Source organism: Pleurodeles waltl, chromosome 3_1 (genome assembly GCF_031143425.1).
Source record: "Pleurodeles waltl isolate 20211129_DDA chromosome 3_1, aPleWal1.hap1.20221129, whole genome shotgun sequence".
In the NCBI taxonomy this organism is placed as follows: Eukaryota; Metazoa; Chordata; class Amphibia; order Caudata; family Salamandridae; genus Pleurodeles; species Pleurodeles waltl.
In genome coordinates this window covers 664,122,254-664,146,857 of record NC_090440.1, presented here as the reverse complement: position 1 = coordinate 664,146,857, position 24,604 = coordinate 664,122,254, and the positions used below count along the sequence as shown (strand labels likewise).

Genomic DNA, 24,604 nt, shown 5'->3' with positions numbered 1-24,604 from the left:
GCGATGCGGGGTCAGTAGACCCTTTGGGTGGATCTAGTGAATCGCCAAGTGTTGTGAAAGGCTGGTTCTGAGCTAAAAATGCCTCCTAAGGTCGTGTCCCCGTGAGACTGGTGCAGCCTCAGATGTAAGTACAGACTTGTTAAGGCGTTGTAGGAAAACCCAGTCACTACCGACTCTTTTTATCAAAGAGAGTCACAATACCCACTTATCAGGCTGTCAGCCTGTACAGACCCCAATCAAAGGGACGTCGCTCTCCAGGGGTTGGAGACAAGGCTCCAGGCAGGCGGCACGCAATTCTGACTCCTGTCTGGCAGGAATTCTAAAATTGCGTGATGCCTACCATTGAGAAATAGCACTACAACAGTGCCGTCTGGACCTCTCCACGCTCTTACTCAGCACCAGGGAAAAAGATTATATGGTCGCTTAGCGGGCGGAAAAGCGTACCCGCGACTTTGCATAAACACACTGATACAGTTTTAAGTACACAACAGGAACAAGAAAATAATGTGACGTTATCTGGTACGAGCAGCGAAGAAAGAGGCACTGGAGACAAAAACAAAGGACTATGATGGTGACGTTGCCTTGGGATTGGCTAGTTATGGACTGATTGGACTACAATGTCCGCTGTCTGTTTTTTCCAAATTCCCAGTGTTTCGTCGAAAATATGGTTAGTTGAAAATCCATTTAATAGCTGATGTGATAAAAGTGAATCCTCGCCTCCGGTCCTGACATAGAATCTAGATAGTGTTGTTTTGGAGACTGACCGTGGCTACTAGTCTCTGAGATTGTAATTTGTGCTTTCTTGTGTTACTCACCTCTTCCCCAGACTGTGGAATTCAAGCTCCTGAGTGAACGTGGCCCCTGCAGTCTCTAGAGGAAGTCTAAGCTGGTGAAAGCGAATGGTGGAAAGCACCAGACCACGCTGTCCTTGAAAACAAATGTAATAATAAAGATTGACAATTCAAAAATATTGTCGGTTTTAAACAGATGTCTCACATGCCCTTTGTGCTAATGTGCATGCTATTGTGTATGCCATTCATGCTCAGTCATAACAACCCTCCAGTTAGAGTGAATACACTCCTGTTCTTCCAGACTTCGGCTGTCCGAGCCAATATGCCACACCCCGTACAGTCAGTCAGCTGCATTTCTTTCAGCTTTTCAGCATCGCAGTAAACCGCTTATGTTTTGCTATTTTGTCGTTGGTATTTTAATACGTTTCCCGACTTGCCTTCTGTTCTTTTTACAGCCCCTTCGATTGAGAAGTCACGAGTGGACAATGTGCTGATGCCCTGTGCATACACCCCCACCTACATTGTCAAGGACTTTCCCATTGCTCGATACCAGGGACTGCAGTTCGTAAGTCTCCCACAATTTCTTTCTCTGTAAGGGATTTTTCCGGTCTTAGCAATGGAGGGTGGCAATCACAAAGAAAGTTTTTGAAAGTTGTAATCCGAGGCAAGACAGAAACAAAGAAAAGTCAAGCATACAGCAAGTACATACGTCCTCCTTAGTGGAATTTTCACTGCTGAACTTATCAAATGTATTAGCCCAGGCGTAAAACATTGCTAACAGAGGAAAGAAAGGGGCAGTATTTTGAGCTGTAGTACATACAATAGGCATGACACAGATTTGGAGAAAGACAATAGCACAATACCCAGAAGCGCACCATCTCAAACTGAGGCGTGCATGGAAATAAGGAAAAGTGTGGAAAAGGCCCATCCCTGATCACTTGTAGTACAACCAGGCAATCTTGCTTGCAGTTTTGCCTCATGAGCCTGTTCAGCATTCATGTAATGTGTATAATTCCCGTATCTGATGGTTAGGTCAGAAATCTCTCTCTGTTATGTAAAACGTTTTCATTTTCAGTGTCGATCACACTAGGAGGAGTCATGGCCCCTCTTGATGGTGAGTCTAGGCCAACAATACCCCAAAGCATAGTTCCCATTATCAAATTGTTTTTTTCTGCATTCGGTTTGGAAGCAAGAGGTGGAGATTCTGAGTTGAATTTCTTTATTTGAGGCCCAAGAGGCAGCAGCACCACTCATCGGAGTAGAGAGAACATGGTCAGCAAGCAACAACCAAAGATTTTGACATCGAAAGCAGATGCTTACTTTAAAGATCTGAGGAGACTATTTTTTCTGGCTGTTCTCCAAACATAGAAGGGTCAGGGAGGTGCCTGTTTTGGGACTAGATGTAACCTCTGAATCTTTTCTGATCCTTTGGAGAGGGGAGTTGATAAAAAAAAAAAAACACTTTGCTTAGTTTCTTACTGAAGTGAAAACGTTTCTTACAAGGTTTGCAAACTTAGGCCTTCATTACAACCCTGGCGGTCGGCGATAAAGTGGCAGTAATACCGCCAAAAGGCTGGCGGTACCTATCACCAAATTATGACCATGGCGCTGCAAACTCAGATAGACACCCACTTGACCACACTGACTGCCAGAGTGGAAACAGCCACCATGGCAGTAGCTGCCTACAGCCAGGTGGAAGTCAATGTTCCGCCCACCATATTAAGATACACGAATCCGCCACCTTTTCTGGGCCGGTACCGAGGACATCAAAAGCCTGGCGGAAACACATGACCGAAGGGATAGGACTCACCTTTGGAGACACAGGGAACAACCACGCCGCCATGGAGCATGAACTTCGGAACACAGGCAAATGTCCAAGGCCCCATTTGTCACCTGCACCAACACGGAGAGAACTCTGCAGGGGCATCTGTTGGAAAATAGGCAGGCACCTCAGGGGGACGGGGAATAGGGGCTACCTCAGCCGGCAGATGGAATAACACCACTGGTCCTGGAGGGGGCAACATGCCCTGTGCTTGGTCCTGGGAACTGCAAGGCCACAGTCTCTCAAGTGGATGAATTGCCACATGCTCTGGAGGGGGCAACATGGCCCATGCTTGGTCCAGGGGATTGCAAGGCCACAGTCTCTCAAGTGGGTGACTTGCCCACATGCTCTGGAGGGGGCAACATGCCCTGTGCTCGGTCCTGGGGAGTGCAAGGCCACAGTCTCTCAAGTGGGTGACTTGCCCACATGCTCTGGAGGGGGCAATATGCCCTGTGCTTGGTCCTGGGGAGTGCAAGGTCACAGTCTCTCACGTGGGTGACTTGCCCACTGGCTCTGGAGGGGGCATTGTGCCTTGTGCTTCTGATCCTGGGGAGGATGGGGTGAGTGGGTGTCATACCCACTGGTTCAGTAGAGGGAATCGTGCCCTGTGCTTCTGATCCTGGGGAGGATGGGGTGAGTGGGTGTCATACCCACTGGTTCTGTAGGGGGGCATCCTGTTCTGTGCTTCTGAACCTGGGGAGGATGGGGTGAGTGGGTCTCATACCCACTGGTTCTGTAGGGGGCTTCGTGCCCTATGCATCTAATCCTGGGGAGTGCAAGGGTCACAGTCTCTCAGCTGGGTGTCATTCCCACAGGATTTGCAGGGGCAGGCCGCATAGCAGCCCATGGAGGCAGGACTAAAGACCGTCTGCCGGCGGTGATGGCTGGTCAGTGGTGGTAGTGGTGCTGCTGCAGCCGCTGGTGGGGGGAGGCTCCAGCCCATTCCCTGCAACCTCAGATGGCTGCTCACTGGTGGTGGTGCTGCTGCTGGTGGGGGGAAGCTCCAGTCCATCACCTACAGCCTCGGATGGCTGCCCACTGGTGGTGGCTGTGCTGCTGCTGCTACTGCTGGTGCTGGTGAAGGGAGGCTTCAGCCCATCCCCTGCAGCCTCGGACAGCTGCAGAACCATGGTTGGTGGTGGGGGCTCTGACTGAGTCCCTGCACCAGTCCCCTTGTCCTTCCTGCCTGCTGGTGCAGGCCCCTTGCCCTTCCTGGCTGCAGCTGGGGTTGGCTCCTTGCCCTTCCTGGCAGCAGCTCAGATGGCTCCTTGCCCTTCTAGGCAGCAGCTGTGGATGGCTCCTTGCCCTTCTGGGCAGCACTTTGGGGCAGGCACCCTTTACTTGATGCTGCCTGGTGCCCTGGATCCTTTCCCACCACAAGTGGGTGTGGAGACTACTGGGCCCGTGGACTGGGTGGCTGAGGTGCTTGCCTGGGTTTTTGCCACCCTGGCCGGACATGAAGGATGGGGGGGGGGGGAGGGAAGAGGTCAATGGTGGAGAGAAAAGCTTCTTCGGGACATTGGGACGGGAAGAGGGAGAAGGTTTGGGAGTGGAGGAAGAGGGAGTGGTTGTGGGAGGTGTCTGTCTGCTGTGTTTGGGCTCAGGTACATGGGCTGGATGCTTTTGTGAGGTGGATGGCTGTTTGATGTCTGAGTGCTTGCGTTTGTGTAGCGGGGTGGGCGAGGGGCAGGCACAGTGGGAGAGTACACAGGGGACTTGTGCATGGCTGTTGTGGTGATGTCTGTCAGTGAGGTGTATATTCTGCTAGGAGTGGTGGTGATGCTCACCTCTTCCTGATGTCATCCCTGGTTCTTGGGTGCTGTCCCACAGCGTTGACCCTCTCCTCGATCCTCCGCCATAGCTCCATCTTCCTTGCAATCTATATCTGCTGCACCTGCGCTCCAAATAGCTGTGGCTCTACCCTGATGATTTCCTCCACCATGACGCTTAGCTCCTCCTCTGAGAATTGGGGGTGTCTTTGTGGTGCCATGGGTGTTGTGTGAGTTATGTGGGTGAGGGTGTGTAGGGTGATGTGTTGGGGTGTGTGATATGGGGTGCGTGCGTGGGTGGTGTATAGGTGATGGTGGTGTGTGGCTCTGGTCTTGTCTGTGGTCGTAGTGTCTGTCTCGTGCCAGTGGTGTGTACATTTATTAGAGTAGGCCTTTAAGGGCTTGAAACACAGTTCTTATGTATCATTAAGCATGTATAATGTGTAGATTTGAAAAGACATCTGAGCAATACTATGAACAATGCCAGAAGGATCACATCTCAACTCCTTCAAGATTATTTGCAATAACTTCTGGTAAATCAGTATAGAGAGAGAGAGAAAGACGGTGCCACAAAGGAATGTAGCAGGAGAGTGTAATCTATTACTGATAACAAAGCAAGACCTCACCTTGAGACCCATCTTGGATCTAATGTGTAAGGACTCATACCTTTGAAATGGCAAACTAGGAGAAGTCATACAAATGGTGGAGTAGGAACATTATCTATCTAGAAGCCTACTTTCATATCCCAGTATCCTATCCTTTGAAGTAAAGTCAACAGTAAAGATTTTTATGAAATGTCTGGGAGTGATGGTGGTACCTCTAAAGTACCAGCCCATTCATGTTTACCCATACCTCGGCAATGCTCATTGCAGCAAGGTCAGAACAAGGTAATTCAGGTGATAAACACATTGTTCAGATTATCGTTCACTGTTTATAAGAACAAATCATCCTCACACCCTTCATAAAAGGAGATCCTGGGTACAGAATGAGCTATAGGAACAGCAAGGGTAATACCCATACAGAAGAGAGGTCTGGCATTGTAGTATCAGGTTAACCTTTATGATTTGTCTCAATCGCGGACAGTGAACACTATGATGAAAATGCTGGTAATGATGGCATCATGCATCCAAGTAATCACGTTGCAAGGGTGCACAAGGCCCATACAGGAGTGGCTCGCAAGCCACTGTCACAGGGGATTGGGGATCAGCTAGTGGTTGGCACAAGAAAGACAGCATGACTAACAGAAGATTTTTCAGAAACCCAGTTGCCCAAGGTGACAGTCATGAGGAATACACCAAACATCCTTGGATGCACACATGAGAAAACTACAAATTTAAGCTCAATGGAGTAACCAATCATACACATAACTATATTAGAACTCAAGACATATAACTTAGTGCTTAGTACTGCAGTCTCAGGAAAGGTAGTAAAACCAGATGGACAACACCACAAGATGGAACAGGATCTTCCATACAAGCAAATAGGCTCTGGAAGTGGGGCATTCAGAGAGGAATTGCATTGGAAGTAGTGCATTTAACACAGCACAACACAGAGACATACAGATGAGGCAGAGAAGCAGAGAGGAAGCAGAAAAGCAGGTATTTTCCACAAATGGGAGCTAGATCAATATGTATGATCTTTCATACATGTACACCATTCTTGTATCTATTTGCAACAAAAGCAGATTCAAAATGCCTATACTTCACATACAGGTATTGACAAACCTGGTCCTAGGAGAATGTGCTGCAAATAGATTGATACAGAACATTTGCGTAATCCTTTCCATATATATCACTGGAGTGGATAGTGCTCATCAAATGCAGAGTGACAGGCATGATATTATTGTTAGTGGCACCACAATAGGTGGGAAAAACACAGTACTTACATCAATTTACTATGGCAAATAACATCATTAAAAAATATATCCTAACTCTGCATACACTTTTGGGAGGAATATTTTGCTAACCCAGTTCTAGTGTCAATTTAGCAGCATGGCTCCTGAAGACCTAGAATTTGCACATTTTCATTTGTCGACTAGAGGCAAGAGGGTGACAAGGAAAGAAAGAAAAAACACCAGGCTGAAAAGTATTACACTGCAAAATGGACAGTTTGTGAGCTGGTGTTCATACCTGGGCAGAAGGTGTGACCTGACAAATGGAAAAAAACACATTGTGCCATAGTAATTGGATTGCAAACGTTTACATGCATCACTTAGAGTATATTTTTCAGCTTTAGTAGCATACGCATGGGAAATATCAAACAAGAACCCTTTTCCATTCCAGTAGTCCAGAGATTTTAATAAGGGACAAAGAGAATTTACCAACCACGTTCAGGGCATCATATCCTAGTAGCTGTTCCCAAAGCAGGATGTGTAAATAGCAGACCACTTGGTTTGCAAACATTGGTGTAATTGACAAGGCAACCTATGTCTCTAAAGGTCCCACTGCAAATTACCCATTTGTATTGGTTCACAAAATAATCTTCTTATGAATATTAATTATTAACCAGCCCACTATTTGCACCCCTCTGCAAATGGCTGCAAGTGCAAGGATGGTGGCCTACAAGGGACAGCAGACTTCCATCCCTCCGTTCCCGTTTCCAAATAGATAATATTTTTAAGCAGCCCATATCCTGTATATTAACAGGTACTTCTTTTACAAAAAGATTTCTTGATTTGGAAGACCACGAGTGGCACATACATACATCTGTTGGGTCCATGGACCACTGTCTGCTCCCCATATGGCTGCCCAATCTGATTTTAAAGAGATAAACTTTGCAAATCAGATACCACACTAACTTGGGTGTTGGAATCTAGTCGATGGTTTGTGACTGTAATTACAGCCACAAATTATTGAAACTTCCCTTTGTGATTCACCAGTAGGAGAAGGTCGGCCTTTTCATGCCCCATCCTAATTGGGATTCGGAATGGGTCGCAGAACCTCTTTTGCAATTTGTAAAGACCTTTCTGACTCACAAAAGAGATTTGCAATATCACAAAACACTGTTTTGTTATTGGAAAACACTGTGAGTTTACAGATTTCAGGGTTTGCTAGTGCTATTGCATATCAGTGTCCTACATCAAGCCGTCAGTGGTGAAACCAATGTGGCATTGAATTTGTCGTTAACAAAGAATCATAATGCTAAAGTGAATTCCCCTACTGGTCTTCACTACCTTTATGATTCTGTAATATTCACACCATGTCAGAGCTGTGATTACTTAGCTTTGAGTGTTTCTTTGAGTGAGCTCTTTACAGTGCTTTAAGTGGGGTGAAAAGGGAGGTGCGGCCCCACAACGATTGTAGCTTGATGAGCCTTCACGCGAGGAATGGCCTGTGCAATTAATACATGTAAAATAGCATCCGTTTTTGACAAATTCCTAAGTGGGGTCTCGCTGGACAAAGAATAAACAAAATCATCAGGATATTTTATTTAACAGTTTATTTAGCATCTTTATCGAAGTGAAGTTAAAAAAAACGTGACGAGTTCTGTTGTGCAGTAAGCAACAGTACATTAGTCAGTTGAAGTTAAATAATGTTTTGGCCATAAGGGCCTTCTTGTGACATTGAGTTGCAGCACTAGCATGTGACAGGCAGGAAGAAAGATCTTTTTTCTTCAGCCAGTGAATGACAGAAACAGAAGACCCCATAAGGGCCTGGTTCAATGTCCATTTTTGCTTTGCCAGGACCTTTGCTCACTTAGAGCACTGGATCTTTGGAAGGTCAGTAGACATAATGTAGAAAGCTCCGCTAGACACTAGGAAAGTCACTTTAGGCAAAGAATTCTCCACCTTTACCCATTTCTAGGGTGATAGGGAACAAGATACACTGAGGTGCTTCAGGGGTAATGTGGCCTACATATAGAATATTGAATCTTGGTGGGGACTGCTTCATATAGCAGGTAGACATCACTGTTACCAAGCTATGAAAGAGTATGCAGCTCAGCCTGTACATTTTTGCTGTGATTTATTAACAATAAATAAGAATAGGCGAACTGTCACAAGATACATATCACAAAATAGCTTTCTGTTTTGTAGGAAGCCCTTTCTAATTCCCCCAGGTTATTCCTCACTTTTAGCATGTTTCCACTAGGTGGTTTCGGCTGCCTTTTGCGTCTAAACTGTCTTGGGGGTGTAGAGAACGTCACAAATGCTGTGTTCTTGAATCACGTCTAATCCCGATTCAGCTGGTAAATCCTGTTATGAGCTGAATGGGAATACCCTTACCAGTCATGAGAACGAAGGGACTTGTTTAGAGGCTGACAAAGCCATACAAATGCCCTAAATCATCCAGTCAGGCAGGAATCTCTAGATATGGCACAGTCCTCCACCAGGGTCCAAATGACCATTTAAGTGTTCAAATTCCTTCATATTATCTGCAATGGAAAATACATGTTTGAGGCATCTGTGGCTGTAGATACACATGCTCTACATACTCCTGTTATCTAGTCTTTTGAGTCACGAGGAAGAGTAACTCCACCATTTGGTGATAATGCGCAGGGGCATCAACTCCATTGTTAAATTGGTTTCTTTCCGTCATAAGGTTTGGACGTGTGTTCCGGTTCGAGACCATCGCAGTACTCTTCAATTCACATGGTACCTTCCCTCCCTCTGTACTGTACTTTGATCACGTTCCTCTACTTCCTTTCAGGTCCACATTTCAGTATTTTGATGGGGTCAGGTCCATATGTACCACGGCCCTTCTTGGGCCTCAGCCGCCAGGGGCCTACTTTAGTCTACATCATGCCTCTCTACAATGCCTTGACAGTGATGAAACAGAAGCCCTTTTGATATTGTCTTCTCTGCCATGCAAAATATAGTTAGACCGATGTACATCAGATCTGTAATTTGTGCCTCTCGCCGGAACACAACAAGGCTGACTGTGATGCCTGCCCCTCCATCTGCTCCAAGAAGACTCTTTGCAGCCATCACACACGTTAGCTTGAGATGCTACGGAGGAGCATGGAGGAAGCATCATACTTTCTCACTCCTGGCGACATCAAGGGGCAATGTTAGACCATGCATCCTTGGCGTGGTTTCCCCGATCTTTTTGCCTCTTTTTCTTGTATTTTATTAGTATACTAGTGCATTTGTAAATCAACTGCTACTAGTATGTCTGCAGCACTGATTGTGCCTCCCACATGAGTAGCCCTGTAAACATGTCTCAGAGCTGCCACTGCAGTTTCGAACTGCCAGTTTGACCTGGCAAGTGCACCCACTTGCAAGGCCTAAACCTCCCCTTTTACTACATACAAGTCATCACTAAGGTAGGCCCAGGGCAGCCCCAGGGGCAGAGTGCAGTGTATGTAAAAGGTAGGACATGCACTGGTGTGTTTTACATGCCCTGGTAGTGAAATACAGCCACATTCGGTTTTCATTATTGCAAGGCCTGTCTCTCCCATAGGTTAACATGGGGATTGCCTTTAAATACCTTTTAAGTCTAATTTCCCAGGGGGAGCAGATAGAGATATGGAGTTTGGATTCTCTGAACTCACAATGTAAAAATACATCTTTTGGTAAAGTTGGTTTATAGTTTGAAAATGCCACTTTTAGAAAATGGGCATTTTCTTCCTTAACCATTCTGTGCCTCTGCTTGGCTGCTGAATCCACATCTGGGTCAGACTGACAGTTGGGTTGTTTTTTAATTCACTCTAGACAGTAGGACAAAGGGAGATGAGGTGTGTCCTGTTTATCCTGATGGGTCTTCCTGGGCTAGAGTGGGATGGAGGAGATGATACCTGCACTTGAAAGGGATGTGCCTGGCCTCACACAATACAGTCTGCAACCCCCTAGAGTGTGGCTGGGGTAGAGCAAGGAAGAGACAGGGTTTTATCCACTACAGAGACTTTCCTTTGAAGTTTGCCTACTTCAAAAGGCAGAAATGAGTATAAGTACTGGACTGCTGACCCCACAATTTTAGAACACTTCTGGATGAAGAGGAACCTCTGCCATGGAGAAGAGCTGTGAGGAGGAGTACTGCCCCTATGCTGTGTGTGCTTTGCTGTATTGGCCTGCATTTGCTGCTTCTGCCTTAGAGAGGACAAAGACTGGACCTTGCTGTATATCCTGCTTGTCAAGTTTCTCCAAGGGCTTGGACTGAGCTGGTCTTCAGTTGAGAAGTCTTGGGGACATCAAAGACTTCATCTGCCAGCACCTGGGCTCTCTTGCTGAGACCCTCTGATTTGCCAAGTGGTGCCACCCCAGTCCCTGGGTCCTTGGAAGGAGAATCTGGTAAAACCTGAGTGAAAATCCACACACCAAAGCCAAGTGGCAGAAAAAGTGATGCAGCACCTGCCTCGTGTCTGCAGAAATCGACGAATCGCCAGCTCAGTGTGATTTCATTGTTACTGTGCGTCTGGATTTTCCATGCATTGTCCCCGGGTTCCAAAACATAAACACACGGACCCGAGGCTGCCTGTCTGGAAATCGATGCATCCCTTCCCTGCAGGTAAAGAATCTCCCAATTGCTTACCCAGCGGGGGAAAAATCGACCCACAGCCTCACTTGTGAGTAAGGAACTGATGCATCGCTTGCTTTTCTGACGCCCCCTCGTCCCCGCGGCTTTATTTTTGATGTATACCAGGTACTTTGTACTAAAACAATGCATGCATTGATTCTTATGGATTAAGACTCCTTTTTAAATTTAAAACGTAATATCTTTATTTGTGTATGTTGGATTTTTTTCGTTTTGGTCTTGTTTGATTTAGATAAATATTGGCTATTTTTCAAAACTGATGTGGAGTCCTTTTGTGGTGTTTTCTCTGTGTTACTGTATGTGTTTGTGCAAATACTTTAAACATAGCCTCTGAGATAAGCCTGACTGCTTGTGCCAAGCTACCAAGGGAGTGAGCCGGGGTTACCTTAGGTGTGTGACTCCCTTACTCTGACTAGAGTGAGGGTCTCTACTTGGATAGGGTGTAAACTGACTGCCAACTAGATAATTCATTTCTAACAGGGAGCCATACCCACTGCCATCGGTTGAAGTCGAAGAGGCCTTCTCCATTGAAGGCAGCTCTGGCTCCGACCTGGAGATTGAGGACCTCCCACCTAATCAACAATTCATGAGTATGGCACCCCTTCCCCTCAACACCATCCAGAGCAGCTTTCTGCTAAAAAGCAGCCAGCACCTCTGGAAAACCATAGAGAGGCTTTCGGACTGCCTTCTAGCCATGGTCGGCACCGAGCAACTGCTTCTGACTCCTTGCCTACCTCGGCGCTGAAGTAGCCTTCCAAGCCGAGAGCTTTGGCTCCTACTACTCTGGCACCTACCCGACCATCTGCATCTACTTCATCAGCTTTAGCACCAAGCGTAACATCTGCACCGAAACAAAAGACTCTTTCGGATCCAAAGACTTTGGTATCAACCTTAAAGTCTGAATCCAGCACAGCAGTCAAGCCTATCCCCCAACAGCTTGATTCAAGGCAAAAGCAACTCATCATCCACCCTCACATGGACTGCATTCTTGCTTGCCCTTCGGCCTCTGCTGCTCCACCTTACAAATGGCAGTTATCATTCCAGGAAGCCTTGGCCACTCCAGTTCCTGCAAAAATACCCAAGAAGTCAGTTAAGGCTACCGGCCTCTTACCTCTTCCTCCACTACCCATTCGCTAAGAGACCCACTTGACATTACCCAGGGATCTCCACATTCTGACACCAGTGGGCCTGGTGAAAAGGGGCACACATTTGATATTCCTCCATAGGACGACCCATGGGACTCATATGATTTAAACCCACCAGGGGACACAGACCCTGATCTTCACCCTGCTCACCCCTCCTGATGATTCCACATAATTTCAAAAGTGCCTTAGTGGGGTCACCTCCCTCCATCAAATGGAACTTCACAAGGAGCCCTCAGAGAAGGATTTTCTTTTCAAAACCCTTTCCTCCATTCACTGCTTCATCCAATATCTCCTAATGCTCAACTGCATGCTTTATCACACCTCAGACATTTTTAAAGATCTCGTCAAAGCTAGGGTTATAACACCTAGGGTGGATAAAAAATGTAAGGCCTCCTCATCTAAACCTATTTGAATTTGTGGTCAGCTATCACCAGACTCACTAGTCATTACCACTGCCTGTAAATGAGCTAACTCCCAGATCAGCAGGGATGTCCCACCACCAGAAAAAGAGAGCAAATGCATTGATGAGGCGGGGAAAAAGATAACAGTGCAATCAGCCAACTATGCCCACTGGGACTAAATGGAGGACCTTCTCCAATACGTCCCTGAGAAGCACAGATAACGGGCCAGGAAATTGTGTCAGAGGGCAAGCTTATTTCAAACACTTCAATTCGCTGTACCCTAGACTCAGCTGATAAGGGGATTAACCCCAGCATTCTCCTCTGAAGACATGCATGGCTCAGTATCTCTGGATTTAAGCCAGAGGAACAATAAAATTTGCTGAGCATGCCTTTTGATGGCGATCACCTTTTTGGGCCCTAGGTGGACCAAACTTTTAAAAAGATAAAGAAAAAGATACAGAGATGGCAAAAACCATCCAGAACACCCACGGCCAGCAGTCCTCTCTGTTGGGTTGAGAAGGTCCTACAGGTGCAACAACTCCAGACGCAGAGGCCAGGGTAGTTCCCCAAAAAGAGCTACACACCCCACCAAACCCTGACTTGGCCCTTTTCCCTCAAAACCACACAATACCCATTAAGAGACGCTTACAAGGTTTCCTTCCCACATGGCAAACTGTCACCTCAGAGTAGGTGGTGTTGGCTATTATCCAACATTGTTATTGTCTGGAGCTCACTTCCACGTTTCCCACCATTCCACCTCACAAACACAGACTGAACATCAAACAGTACTCAAAGAGAAGGCTAAAGCTCTCTTCCTCAAAGGGCCTACAGAACTCATCCCCTACCATCAGCAACGTACAGGATTGTACTCATTTTAATACCTAATGCCCAAAAAAGACAGGTCCCTCAGGCCCCTTCTGGACCTCACGCTCCTAAACGAATCAGAGCACTTTCACATGGTACCCTTCAGGATGTCATCACGCTTTGCCAGCAAGGCGACTTTGTGGCTGCGCTAGACCTAAAAGATGCCTGTTTCCACATTCCAATACACTCAGCACATCACCAGTATCTCAGGCTTAATGTAGGCAGAAGGCACTATCAGTTCAAAGTCCTCTCTTTTGGGGCCACTACCGCACCTGGGGTATTCACCAAGTTCCTTGCTGTGGTAGTTGCTCACCTCTGCTGGCATAACATACATGTTTTCCCATATTTGGACGATTAGCTCATCAAAGCTGCCATCTATCAACAGTGCCAAAACCACATGAAAATCACAATCACATCAGTTAGTGTTCACCATCAACACCACCAAATCCCACCTACAACCCCTACAGATCCAGCCTTACTGAGGCACTATTCTCAGTACAGAAGTAGGCTTAGTCTATCCCAATTCTGCAATTCTAAATCCCTTGTTCCAACCAGATCAGCAACTCAGTCAGGATGGTCATGAGTACTTTAGGTGTGATGTCCTCCTGCATAGCTATAGTACCTCATGCAAGGCTTCACATGTGCCCACTGCAGGAATATCTAGCGCAACAGTGGTTTCAGACAGAGGGTAATTGGGACAATATAGTGTTGACTGGTCTCCACACTCATCACTCTCTGCAGTGATGGAACACCAACAACCTGTTGCTAGGGTGGCCTTTCCCTTGCCCTGTTCCACGGATGATTGTTACAATGGACGCCTCTCTCATGCGGTGGGATGCACGCTTAAAGGATCTGACTGTACAGGGTCAGTGGGAGACCAACTACCAGCGTCTCTACATCAACTACCTGGCACTTTCAGCCATTCACCTAGTTTTGAAGGCCTTCCTACCTCACCAGATAGACAAGGCTGTCCTTGTCGGGCAGACAATATGACAGCCATGTACTATCTTCAAAAACAAGGGTGGACAAGCTCTCAGTTATCCCAGTCCATTTGGCGTTGGGCTCTCCATCACAACATTCACTTATTAGAGGAGTACCTTCCAGGAAGGAAGAATCTATTTTGCTCACCTCCGCCGCTGGATGCGGCAACAAATCAATGAGTGGGAACTCCACCCACAAGTCCTCCTCCGTTATTTTCCCAGATGTGTGTTCCCTCAAATAGATCTGTTTGCACCCACAGACAATGCCAAATGCCCAAACTTTGCCTCCAGGTTCCCACACCCACAGTCCAGCTGCAGCAGCAATGCATTATGGATGGATTGATCAGGGATATTTGCCTGTGCTTTTCCCTCTCTCCCTCTGTTTCCATTTGTGGTTTGGAGGCTTCTGCAAACATCCCTAACGCTCACCCTGGTAGCTTCTACTTGGGCTTTCCAGCCATTGTTCACAACTCTGCTCGAACTGTCTCTTTGTCCCACATGAGAGGCTCCACAACAGGCTAGACCTTCTCACGCACAACTGTGGAGAAATCAGGCACCCAGATCCCAGGTCCCTCAACCTGGTGATCTGGCTTCTGAGGTCATAGAATTTGGGTACCTTAATCTTCCGCCAGATTGTATGAGCATTCCAAAGGAAGCTCGCAGACCTACCACTCATGCCTTCTGTGCGGCCAAATAGAAGAGGTTTGTCTGCTATTGTTGATCCAAACAAATTGACCCCTTAACACTATGGTGCAAAACATTGTTTGTTACTTGCTTCACTTTAAATTTTTGGGGTAGCGTTTACCTCCATATGATTACATCTAACCACAGCAGTTGCCTGCCTTCAAAGCAGGCAACACATCTTTCTCTTCAAAATACCAGTAAGTAAAACTTTCATGGAAGGTCTCAAAAGAGTGATTCTACCCACCAACACCCTCATGGAATCTTGACACTGTACTCGCACAACTAATGGGCCCTCCATATGAGCCCCTTCACACTTTCCCCCTTCAGTTCCTCTCTTGGAATGTGGCATTTCTAGTTACCTCACTCAGGCGTGTCAATGAGCTTCAAGCATTAACTCTGGAAGAACCCTTCTTCGAGATTCAAAGGGACAGGGTTGTCCTCCGCACCAACCCCAAATTCCTCCCTAAGGTAGTATCTCATTTCCATCTCAATCAATCTAACAACCTACTTGTGTTTTTCCCACGTCCAGACTCTGTTTCGGAACGGGCTCTCTTTAAGTTAGATGCCAAGTGAGCCCTCATGTACTACATTGATAGGACAAAAAATGTTAGAAGTACTCAACAACTTTTTATGCTTTCTCCCATCCTCATAAAGGAAAGGCTATATCAAAACCAGGCATTGCTAGATGGATAGTTAATTGCATTTAGATATGTTATGCTGAAGCCAAAAATGTTCTACCTGCTCCTACTAGAGCACGCTCTGCTCTAAAGAATGGAGCCTCTATGGCCTTCCTGGGGAACATCTCAACAGCTCACATTTGCAAGGCAGCTACCTGGTCCACACCACACACTTTCACTGAACACTACTGTGTGGATGTTCTAGCATGCCAAAAAGCAAATGTTTTCCATACACCTTCCCAAACTACTGCAACATCCACAGGCTAGCTATTGTTTTTGGGCAGTACTGCTTTAAAGTCTATGCACAGCATGTTTATCTACAGCCACACATTCCTACAACAGAAAATATTACTTACCCTGTAAGCATTTTTTCCTGGCATGTAGTGTTGTAGATTCACATGTGCCCACCTTCCTCCCTGAACACTTGTGGCCGTTGCAGTGTATACTAACATCCCTAGTCCTCTTCTGCAAGGACATCTCTTTACTTATCACTTCGTTTCACACTCCATCCTCACCTGCCGTGCGGGGAAAACAATCTAACAATGGACTTGCACATTATCGGCAAGAGAAGGAGTCACCCTACCTCTTGACTCAAAAGACTTCTTTGAAGAAAAACAACTCGCACACATACGGGCCCTACACTAGATGGCAGGAGTATGTACAGTATGTGAATCTACAGCAGCTTATACCACGAACAGATATACAGGGTAACATTCTCCTTCTAAAGCTACTTTCGGTTTTGTGCCTCCTTCCACCCAAATCATTGCTACCCTAGGCCAATCAAACAGTCACAAACAATCCAGTATTGGCACAGACAACCTCGGTGCTCCTGCCTCAATGTAATTAGTCCCTCAATGGACAATAAAAGTGCACTAAAGTGTGTGACTAATAGCAACTACCTACATTAAGCGCAACAAAAAAGGAGTGTACCACCATTCCTGGCCAGTGTCTTAAAAAAAAATCATCAACAGACACCTCACCGAATAACTCAGTGACCACCAACTCCTTGAGACCACTCTGTCTGATTTCAGACCCAGCCACAGCACATAAACTACTCTCATTGCAACCACAGATGACATTTGCATGACTCTGGACAGAGGAGACATATAGCCAACATTGTAATGACATCAAAGGCCTCTCCGCCCTCCCCTTTGCTGATGACATTCAACTCATTCTATCCCCATGAACAAGACACCTTGTACCCGGATCAAGTTCAATGCCTGTATGACTGAAATCGCCCACTGGATGAAGACCAACTGTGTAAAGTTGAACACCGAAAAGACAAAAATCATGATCTTGGGAAAGAGAGCCTTTTGATAGTCATCAACAGCAAACCCGACATGACCCGTCCAAGTCAGTGCTGTGAAAGCCTTATGATGGCTCCCAATGAGCATCTGGAAAACCCTCACAGTTGCTCTGGCCACAAGCAGGCTTGATTACGGGAACAACCGCTATGCTGGGATCAACAAAACAATTCACCAGGAGGCAGCAGACCATTTAGAACTCAGTGGCCAGAATCATTCTTGACCTAACATGCCACACTCACATCACACTGCACCTGAAAGAACTCCACTGGCACCCCATGCACAAAGGAGCACTATTCAAACTCCCAATCCACACATTCAAGGCACTATATAACACTGGCCCAGCATACCTCAACAACTGCATCTGCTTTCACTGACCTTCCAGATACCTCCGCTCGTCCAGAGAGTGGAATGAACCGCCACTACACATAAGAGCCTCCTCCTCACCTCTTGAATTGTGCAAGAAGATGAAGATCTTGATTTTCAAGAAGTTCCACTAGGCCCTAGGTTTGGCTGCGCTCACACATGTTCAGCGCCAGAGTACCCTCCCAGGTGAAAGTGCACTCTACAAATCTACTTAATATAAAATATCAAACACTGCAACGATTTATAATCTCTTCCTGTCGGTAAGCTGCATATGGAAAGACCCTTCATTCACGCTTAATTGGCATAAGACCATCATACACACAGGCATATTACACTTCCAGGTCCCCCAAGCATAACAAACAAGACTGTTCATCTTCTGCTGTCAAAGGAAACTACAGTTGGTTGGACTGGAGTTGCAACAGGACTAATACACACCTGAAGATTCTGTGCATGCTGGCATCATTCCAAAGAATCCCCTCTCACTCCCCGTCTGCTGGATCCCCACTCAAACTCCAGTTCCGAACTTCTGCTGTTGCATGGCACCCCTGAGCAATCTTTCTCTTCAGCTACACTTACACAAGTGGATCACTGTACATAGTGACAGTGATGCTTGTCCCACATGTTGAATTGACTATGGGCAATGGCGTGTTACATCAAGATCGAGGACGAGAGAGTGAGAGTTCAGGACTTCTTTGGGGTAGGCATATGGAGAATAGTTGAAAGTTGAGATCTTTGCTGAAGCACTGTTGATAAGTCTTAGGTTGGGCAGGGTGGGGAAGGTTATTGCACAGTTTTTTGCCACTGGAGAAGAATAACTGGTTCACAGTGCATTTTTGTGGCTTTTTGCATTTTAACTTTGGCAAAGGGCTTGTGGTCCAGGGTAGGGTATGTCGTTCCCTTGGTGATTAAACAGGCTTCAGCATGCAGATGTTAATTTTGTCAGGAAGAGGAGTTCAAATTGTAGTGCTCCCGTTGATGTGCAGTGTAGCCTGACAGCTAGAACGTCTGACTTGAGGAGCCAGGTTTGAATTCTGGCCTCTGCGCATAATTCAACATTGTGTTAATCTGGGCGAATCACTTTAATCTCCCTGCGCCTAAAATGTGAAATGTAATGTGTGAATTGTATTTGTGAAATCCCCACTTGATGTACAAGATCTTTTAGATTGTCTCCCATTCCCACAATGAATGTACAGGGTTCCTTTGTTTATGGTTTAGGGTCATGCTATGTAAGTACCATAAGATACAATAGCATGGTGGCTTGGTCATGGCTTGATCCTGGGTCAGACAGCCATTATTTTGTGCAAAGGCTTGGCTGGAGCCATGTAGTTGAGCACTTTTCTTTATGTGGTCTTTGAAGGCGAGGCATCAGTCTATATGGAATTAATGCAGGTCAAGTGGAGGAGTCTAAACGTTCCATGTTCATGCTGTCAGACAATTTTTAAATCTAAGGTTGACATTTGTAGTCATTGGGAAGGAGAAACTCAATAATGGTGGTTGAATTGGAGGTATGTGAACAATAGTCATGCCTGGATTATCTCCATTCATGATGTGAAGTTTAGCCAGAAGTATTTTGAAGTCTCATGACCCTGATGGAGCACTTAGTTACAACCAGGTATCTAACTAGAAGGTATTTCTAGGAAGATGGAGAACAGAGCCCAGAAGGGTTAAAACATAAATAGTATTTTGCATTTTCATGTCATAAATACAAATATCTATATTTTTAATGATGAAAAAGGTTTGAGACTCAGTTATGCGACCAATACATTGTCATTGCGTGGAGTTTTTTTGGTCTCTTTGACTATCCTCGCTGTCTTGGATCCTCAATGTCCTTTCTTATACCTCAGATGTCTGCAGTGGCAATAAACAAACCCATTCTCAGAAAGCTATCCTGTCCTTGAGCCTGGTGTTCTGCTTCACTTTATTTCTTGTTCCTCTGTCTTATTTGCAGGAGTGGCAAGGTGTATTGTTCTTGGCAGATTGGTCAGAACCTCTGTCAAGTTATCTGTAGGTGCTAAAACAGTGGCTCTGGGCTTGCTTCTCTATTTGATGAGGACTTTCTTCAGTAGGATGCCTTCCGCTACATTGTCCCTACAACAAATTAATACTGTATTTTTGCATTTACTCTTCATCACAATTGTAACTCCTTTTGCCCCTTCAAACTCCCTTCATCAAACATTATGGTCTGGTTCCTGAGTGATAATATTGTTTCTATTGGTCTGCTGGCATGATTTCTCAGTCCAACCAGATATCCAATAGAATTGCGTCAGCGAGCTCTGCTGTCGGAAACCTTTGAGTCATCCATTTCTAATCTACAGGACTGCTGCGGCACAATAATGGTTCCCTGCCCAATTATTTGAAGGCATCTGCCATTGTTTTTCCTGCCTTGATTCGAATCAAAACAGGGAAACGAACTTTGACTTGATGAGCCAGGAGAAAGCTATGAACATCATAACCATTGTTATTTTCCTTTTCAGAAGCAACCACCCATTTGGTAGTTGGTTCCTGTCAAGCAAAATATGATGATAAATAAGACAATGTGGCCTGCTTGGCATTTATCTGTGACTAAAGTTTATCTGCTAATACTGTTTATGTAGTTGTCTCACAGAGATCTCCAACGCAGGTACCTTTAAATGTGCTAGGCTAGGGGCAATGGAGGAGGAGGTCTTCCTGTCAGTCTCTATATGAGCCCCTTTATCTGCAAACTTGTTCTCTGAGGGAAAATTTTACACATCTTACTTAGAGAACCAGATCGTTTTTATTGGTCCCAGTGAGACAAGATGCTCATCATTGCTCGATTTCTGATATCAGTAACACTAAGCTTGCTTCTCCTCTTCAACCTACTCCTTTGTGTAGCATCCCCCAATGATCCTTCTTCAGAGCTCTATATCTTGCAGTTCTCATCAACATGCTTGGCTCCCTCAGAGCCACCTCCTATGAATATGGTGTCTTAACTTTGTCGAAGCACTCTCCAGAGAAGCTTTCTCTCCCTGCTCACTGTTTTCAGTGCCTTCCTTACTCAAGTAGGCTTCCCAGAAGATTTCAAAACTGACCACATTATCCCACTCCATAAGAAATCTACGCTAGACCCAGATGACCTTGACCAGCTAAAGGCCCTTCATTCACCTAAGCTTCATTAGCCCGATCAACAATAAGACAGTCTACACTCAACTCCAAGGTGAGGTCAGCCCCATCCATCTCCTGCACAACTACAAATCTGGCTTCAGATCACATGGCATCTCAAAGACAACTAACTTAAACATTGTAAACAATGCCCTCCTGACCCCAGATGACGATGTCCCTTCCCTCCTGTCCCTGCTTGACCTCTCAGCTGCCTTTGCCACCTTCAACCTTTCCACCCTTGTCCACACTTTTAAATCTCAAATGGGATTTACTAGCAACCAATAACAGCATTGAAATTCACTAATATGTCAACGATGCCCAACTCCAGGGGTGTGGAATTCCTATAGCCCAATGCCCAGGACATATTGTTTGGGGTCAAGGGCAACAAGTTTTCATATTTATTTTCTCCTTGGGACAAATAGGCCCAACCCCCTGCAGCACAAACCCTTTATCTGCCAATTTACAGCACCACATTATGGATAAGGGAAAGGCATTGTCTACAGTAAAGGTAACATTTGTGTCCGCATGTTAATGTTTTTCAAATATGTATTTATGGTTCATTAATGTAAAGCCTTTATTATTAGGGTGAGTGGGCTAAGGAAATGTAAGCTCAGACTGTACCACTGATACTAGTTCCAGTATAAAAATAAGTACATACGTTTGTAAAGTTTAACAATATGAGGCTACGTATAATGCTCCCAGAATGCTTTCTAATTAGATGTGAGTTTTTGCAGAAGCTTTAAAGCAATATTGAGTATTCTTTGCTTTCAAAATCAAAATGTTCATTAAAAGAATGCAACTAGGAAAAAAATGTTTTGCTAAACTACAGTGAAACTTCAGGTACCATTTCTTTGAAGTAGCATTTAGAAAAATGTGTTGATGTATGCTAGTATTTCAAAAAAATGTATTGATAATGCAAAAATATGAGTTTCAACAAAAATGGGAAACATGGAAATAAACAAGCATTGGCAAGGCCAGTAGGATGACCTTGTTCGTCAACCTTTTGGTTTTGTCAATGCATGTCTCGTTCTGACATGGTTTTTGTAAAACCTTATTGTTGTAGGAGCAGCCAGGCCCTCACTATTATAACAAATACTAGCAAAAAGCAAAAATATTTTTGGTCTCAAAAAGCACACATTGCCACAGAAGTTCCTGGCAGTGAACAAAACTTCTTTGTTTGCCAATACGCTCCTTTCGAAATAGCACACTGCTGTCACTCATAGTGAAGCCAGCCAATAGACTGAATGTTAATAAAAAGAAAAAAAGTCTTGGTTACTGCCAGACCTAGTTAGGGGCCCAATTCTTGAAGGAAGTCACAAAGGTGCACCCATGGTATATATTCATCCATTTGTGCAGATTTACAACTCATGAATTAACAACACATTAAAGAAGTAGGGCAGGAAATGGTACTTCTAGAAATTATTGGTGAACTGCATTTTATCTCGAGCAAATATGTGTGTGTAGATTTGCTCATTCGAAAATCTGTTGAGCATGTGTTCACTTTCCCTCCAATTACTTTTTTCCCTAACTGTTAGGAATACATTTCCAAGCCTTCTCAGTATGGGAAAGATTAGAGAAGAGCTTGCAAAAAAACCTAAAACATTCAAGTTTGTAGGCTTGCACAGACTTAAAGGGCATTCCAACCCTAGAACTATTGCTTACTGCTACCTAAAGCCCCAATATGTACATCTGTGAAAAGGTGGTAAATGAGGGATTTGTCAGTATTTATATCCTACTATAGTATGAGCTCTGACATAATCAGAGAGGCGATTATCAGAGTCCCTGCATATTAAGGTTGCTGCCGAATTTGTCGCAGCACTACATGGCACCAAACGGACAAGTAGATTTTGTTACAGGACAGTTAGATTTATAAAGCAACCTGTCCCATGGACAAGTAGATGTTTTATCAAATTCCACACCCCTGTCAACTCTAATTAAAAGTCACCTCCACTCTTGACTTTCAATACCCCAAACACTGATTGCACTTCATCCAGACGCGCATGTTCGGCCCATGCCCACCAAGACAGTATAACTCTTATTTGTCAAGGACAGCAAGCAGGAAATCCTTCAAACAAGACTCAATGACGTGAACATTGATGGCTTCAAACCCCAGCTTTCACTCAGTGAGAGGTCACTTGGATTCACTCTGGGTACTGACCTCACCCTCAAGGAAGACACTGCCATGGTGCCAGCCCTCTTTATTCAAGAAATTGAACGTTTCTTCCCAGAAAGCGACCTTCAAAACTGCTGTTGAATCCCTCATACAGAAAAGCCCTGCCCCATGGCCATACCATCTCCACACTAGTTCCGGTAAAGGGCATCATATGTGTCACAGCCTGCCTCATCCAGGGCCTGAAGAAATATGATCACATCTCGCCTGTTGTGAAGGAACTCCACTGGCTTCCCTCGCTGAATCACACCATCTTCAAAACCAGATTCATTGTTTAAAAGCCATCACTACCTGCACCTGTGCCTATCTGGCTGACAAGCTCACCATCTCTGGTGGCTTGTAGGACACTGCCAGCCAGTGCATAATCAAAAAGGATGAAAAGAAGTGTAAACTAGAACAAAACACACACTCAGGGTCTGCAATAACATCCCTGTATCCATCAGAATCTCTCCAAACCTGGTTCAATTCAGGAAAAGGATTGAGAAGCATATTTTTAAACAACACTATTTCATTTCAGCTATATCCACCAGTCAGCTACTTCTTCAGTCACTATATGAGGGTATCATAGCCTTTGACTCTGTGTGTCTCACAGCTGCCTTTTGGCTTAATTTGCGCTATTAAGATGTCACAAGCATAAATACATACAATGCCAGCATGTCCGGTTCTCCATTAAACCCCACTAGCTTCTTCTCATTTATGTGAATTCACACATCCTCTGGATTAGTAAATGCAATAGGTCTAAACTCTAGAATGGCAGACATTCCAGGTGCTTCAGCGGTAGCGCCTTCATGCATTTTATGTACCAAGTTCATAAATGGATTTTACTAGGGCTACTGTTCCATGTGATAGTGCAACATTGAAAAAGGCACACAAAGCCTAGTGGAACTTTTCATAAGCCCTCGTGTGGATCTGAGTATCATCCCTGAGAAATACAACTTTGAACCACTCTCAGTAGCTCACTGTTTCTGTTCCTGGGATTATGAAGTTTTAAACAATTTTACCCAGTAACTGTGGGCCTGGAAACAGCTGACCTGGACTTGGATGTAGATTTACGAGGGCTGCATGCAACTGCTGAGCCAGCCCCTAGTTTCCCCCTCACCTGGATATCTGCCTTCCTATAACATAGGCATTTCTAGAACAGGACTGTAGTCTGTATTCTCAATCTTTTTCCTCCCATGACTGTAAAGGCTAGACACACTGCTTTCTGGCCTTAATCCTACACCCCACCAAGAGGAAAAAGCATAAATAGCATCTCTTTAACAACATTTATCAATAAAAGAAACAGTAAATACCCTTCTGCATAGTTAAGAAGGTAATGATTGTACATGGTTATGCTTGAATATATAATGACTCTAGCAATGAAACCTTAAGTATATTAGTGGAGGCTACAAAGTGCCCTTGGCCCAAGTAAAGGCACGCTCCATTTAATCTCTATTTCGGTAGTATTGGAATGCTCATGTTTTATGGATTGCCTAGAACTGGTAGGGTGAGAGTTCAGCTGATGTAGAGTATAGGCTTGCTGCAGTCTGTGTGGCATATGGTGCCCTGGCAGTGACTTGAGATTCTCTAAATGGCAGTCTCATGTTGACAGGGACCCCTTCCCTCTGGAGAAGAACTGGAGGAGAGCAGGTTAGAGGAGAATTATTTTGTTAGAATAAACATGGTTCAGTGGATTTGTTCATGATTAGCTAGTTTCAAGCATGCAACACTTGCAGGCCTCATATCTGCTGTCTTTCTCTAGCATGGGCTTTCCCTCTCCAAACAATCCCATTGTAAATGGGTATTTCCCCGCCTCTCTAAACATTTGGGCAGTAAATGTCAAGGTCATCCCTTGCTGTGCACCTTCATGTTTGCTTGTGGTGATTAGTATCCACACTCTACCGTAAAGCTTCTGGGTTGTCTTGTTGGGCTACTCTGAAGGTAAGAGTGGTTGGATCCCCTCCTACTGACGATTGATGGGCACGTGGCTGGGCAAATATGCATGTGCAGCACATTCCCACTTCTATCAGTTTCCAGCTTTGAGTTTCCGTATCATGAATCA

General features: G+C 45.1%; 1 protein-coding gene across 2 annotated transcripts in view; it reads left to right on the top strand.

Annotated features, from left to right (window-relative positions):
* The window catches only part of B4GALNT4 (beta-1,4-N-acetyl-galactosaminyltransferase 4), a 701,168-nt gene that overhangs the window by 546,165 nt on the left and 130,399 nt on the right, over positions 1-24,604 (top strand). For both annotated transcript variants that reach the window (XM_069223201.1, XM_069223202.1), the window contains exon 11: positions 1,247-1,356. In XM_069223201.1, coding sequence (XP_069079302.1) covers positions 1,247-1,356 — 110 coding nt within the window. The remainder of the gene's footprint in view (positions 1-1,246; positions 1,357-24,604) is intronic.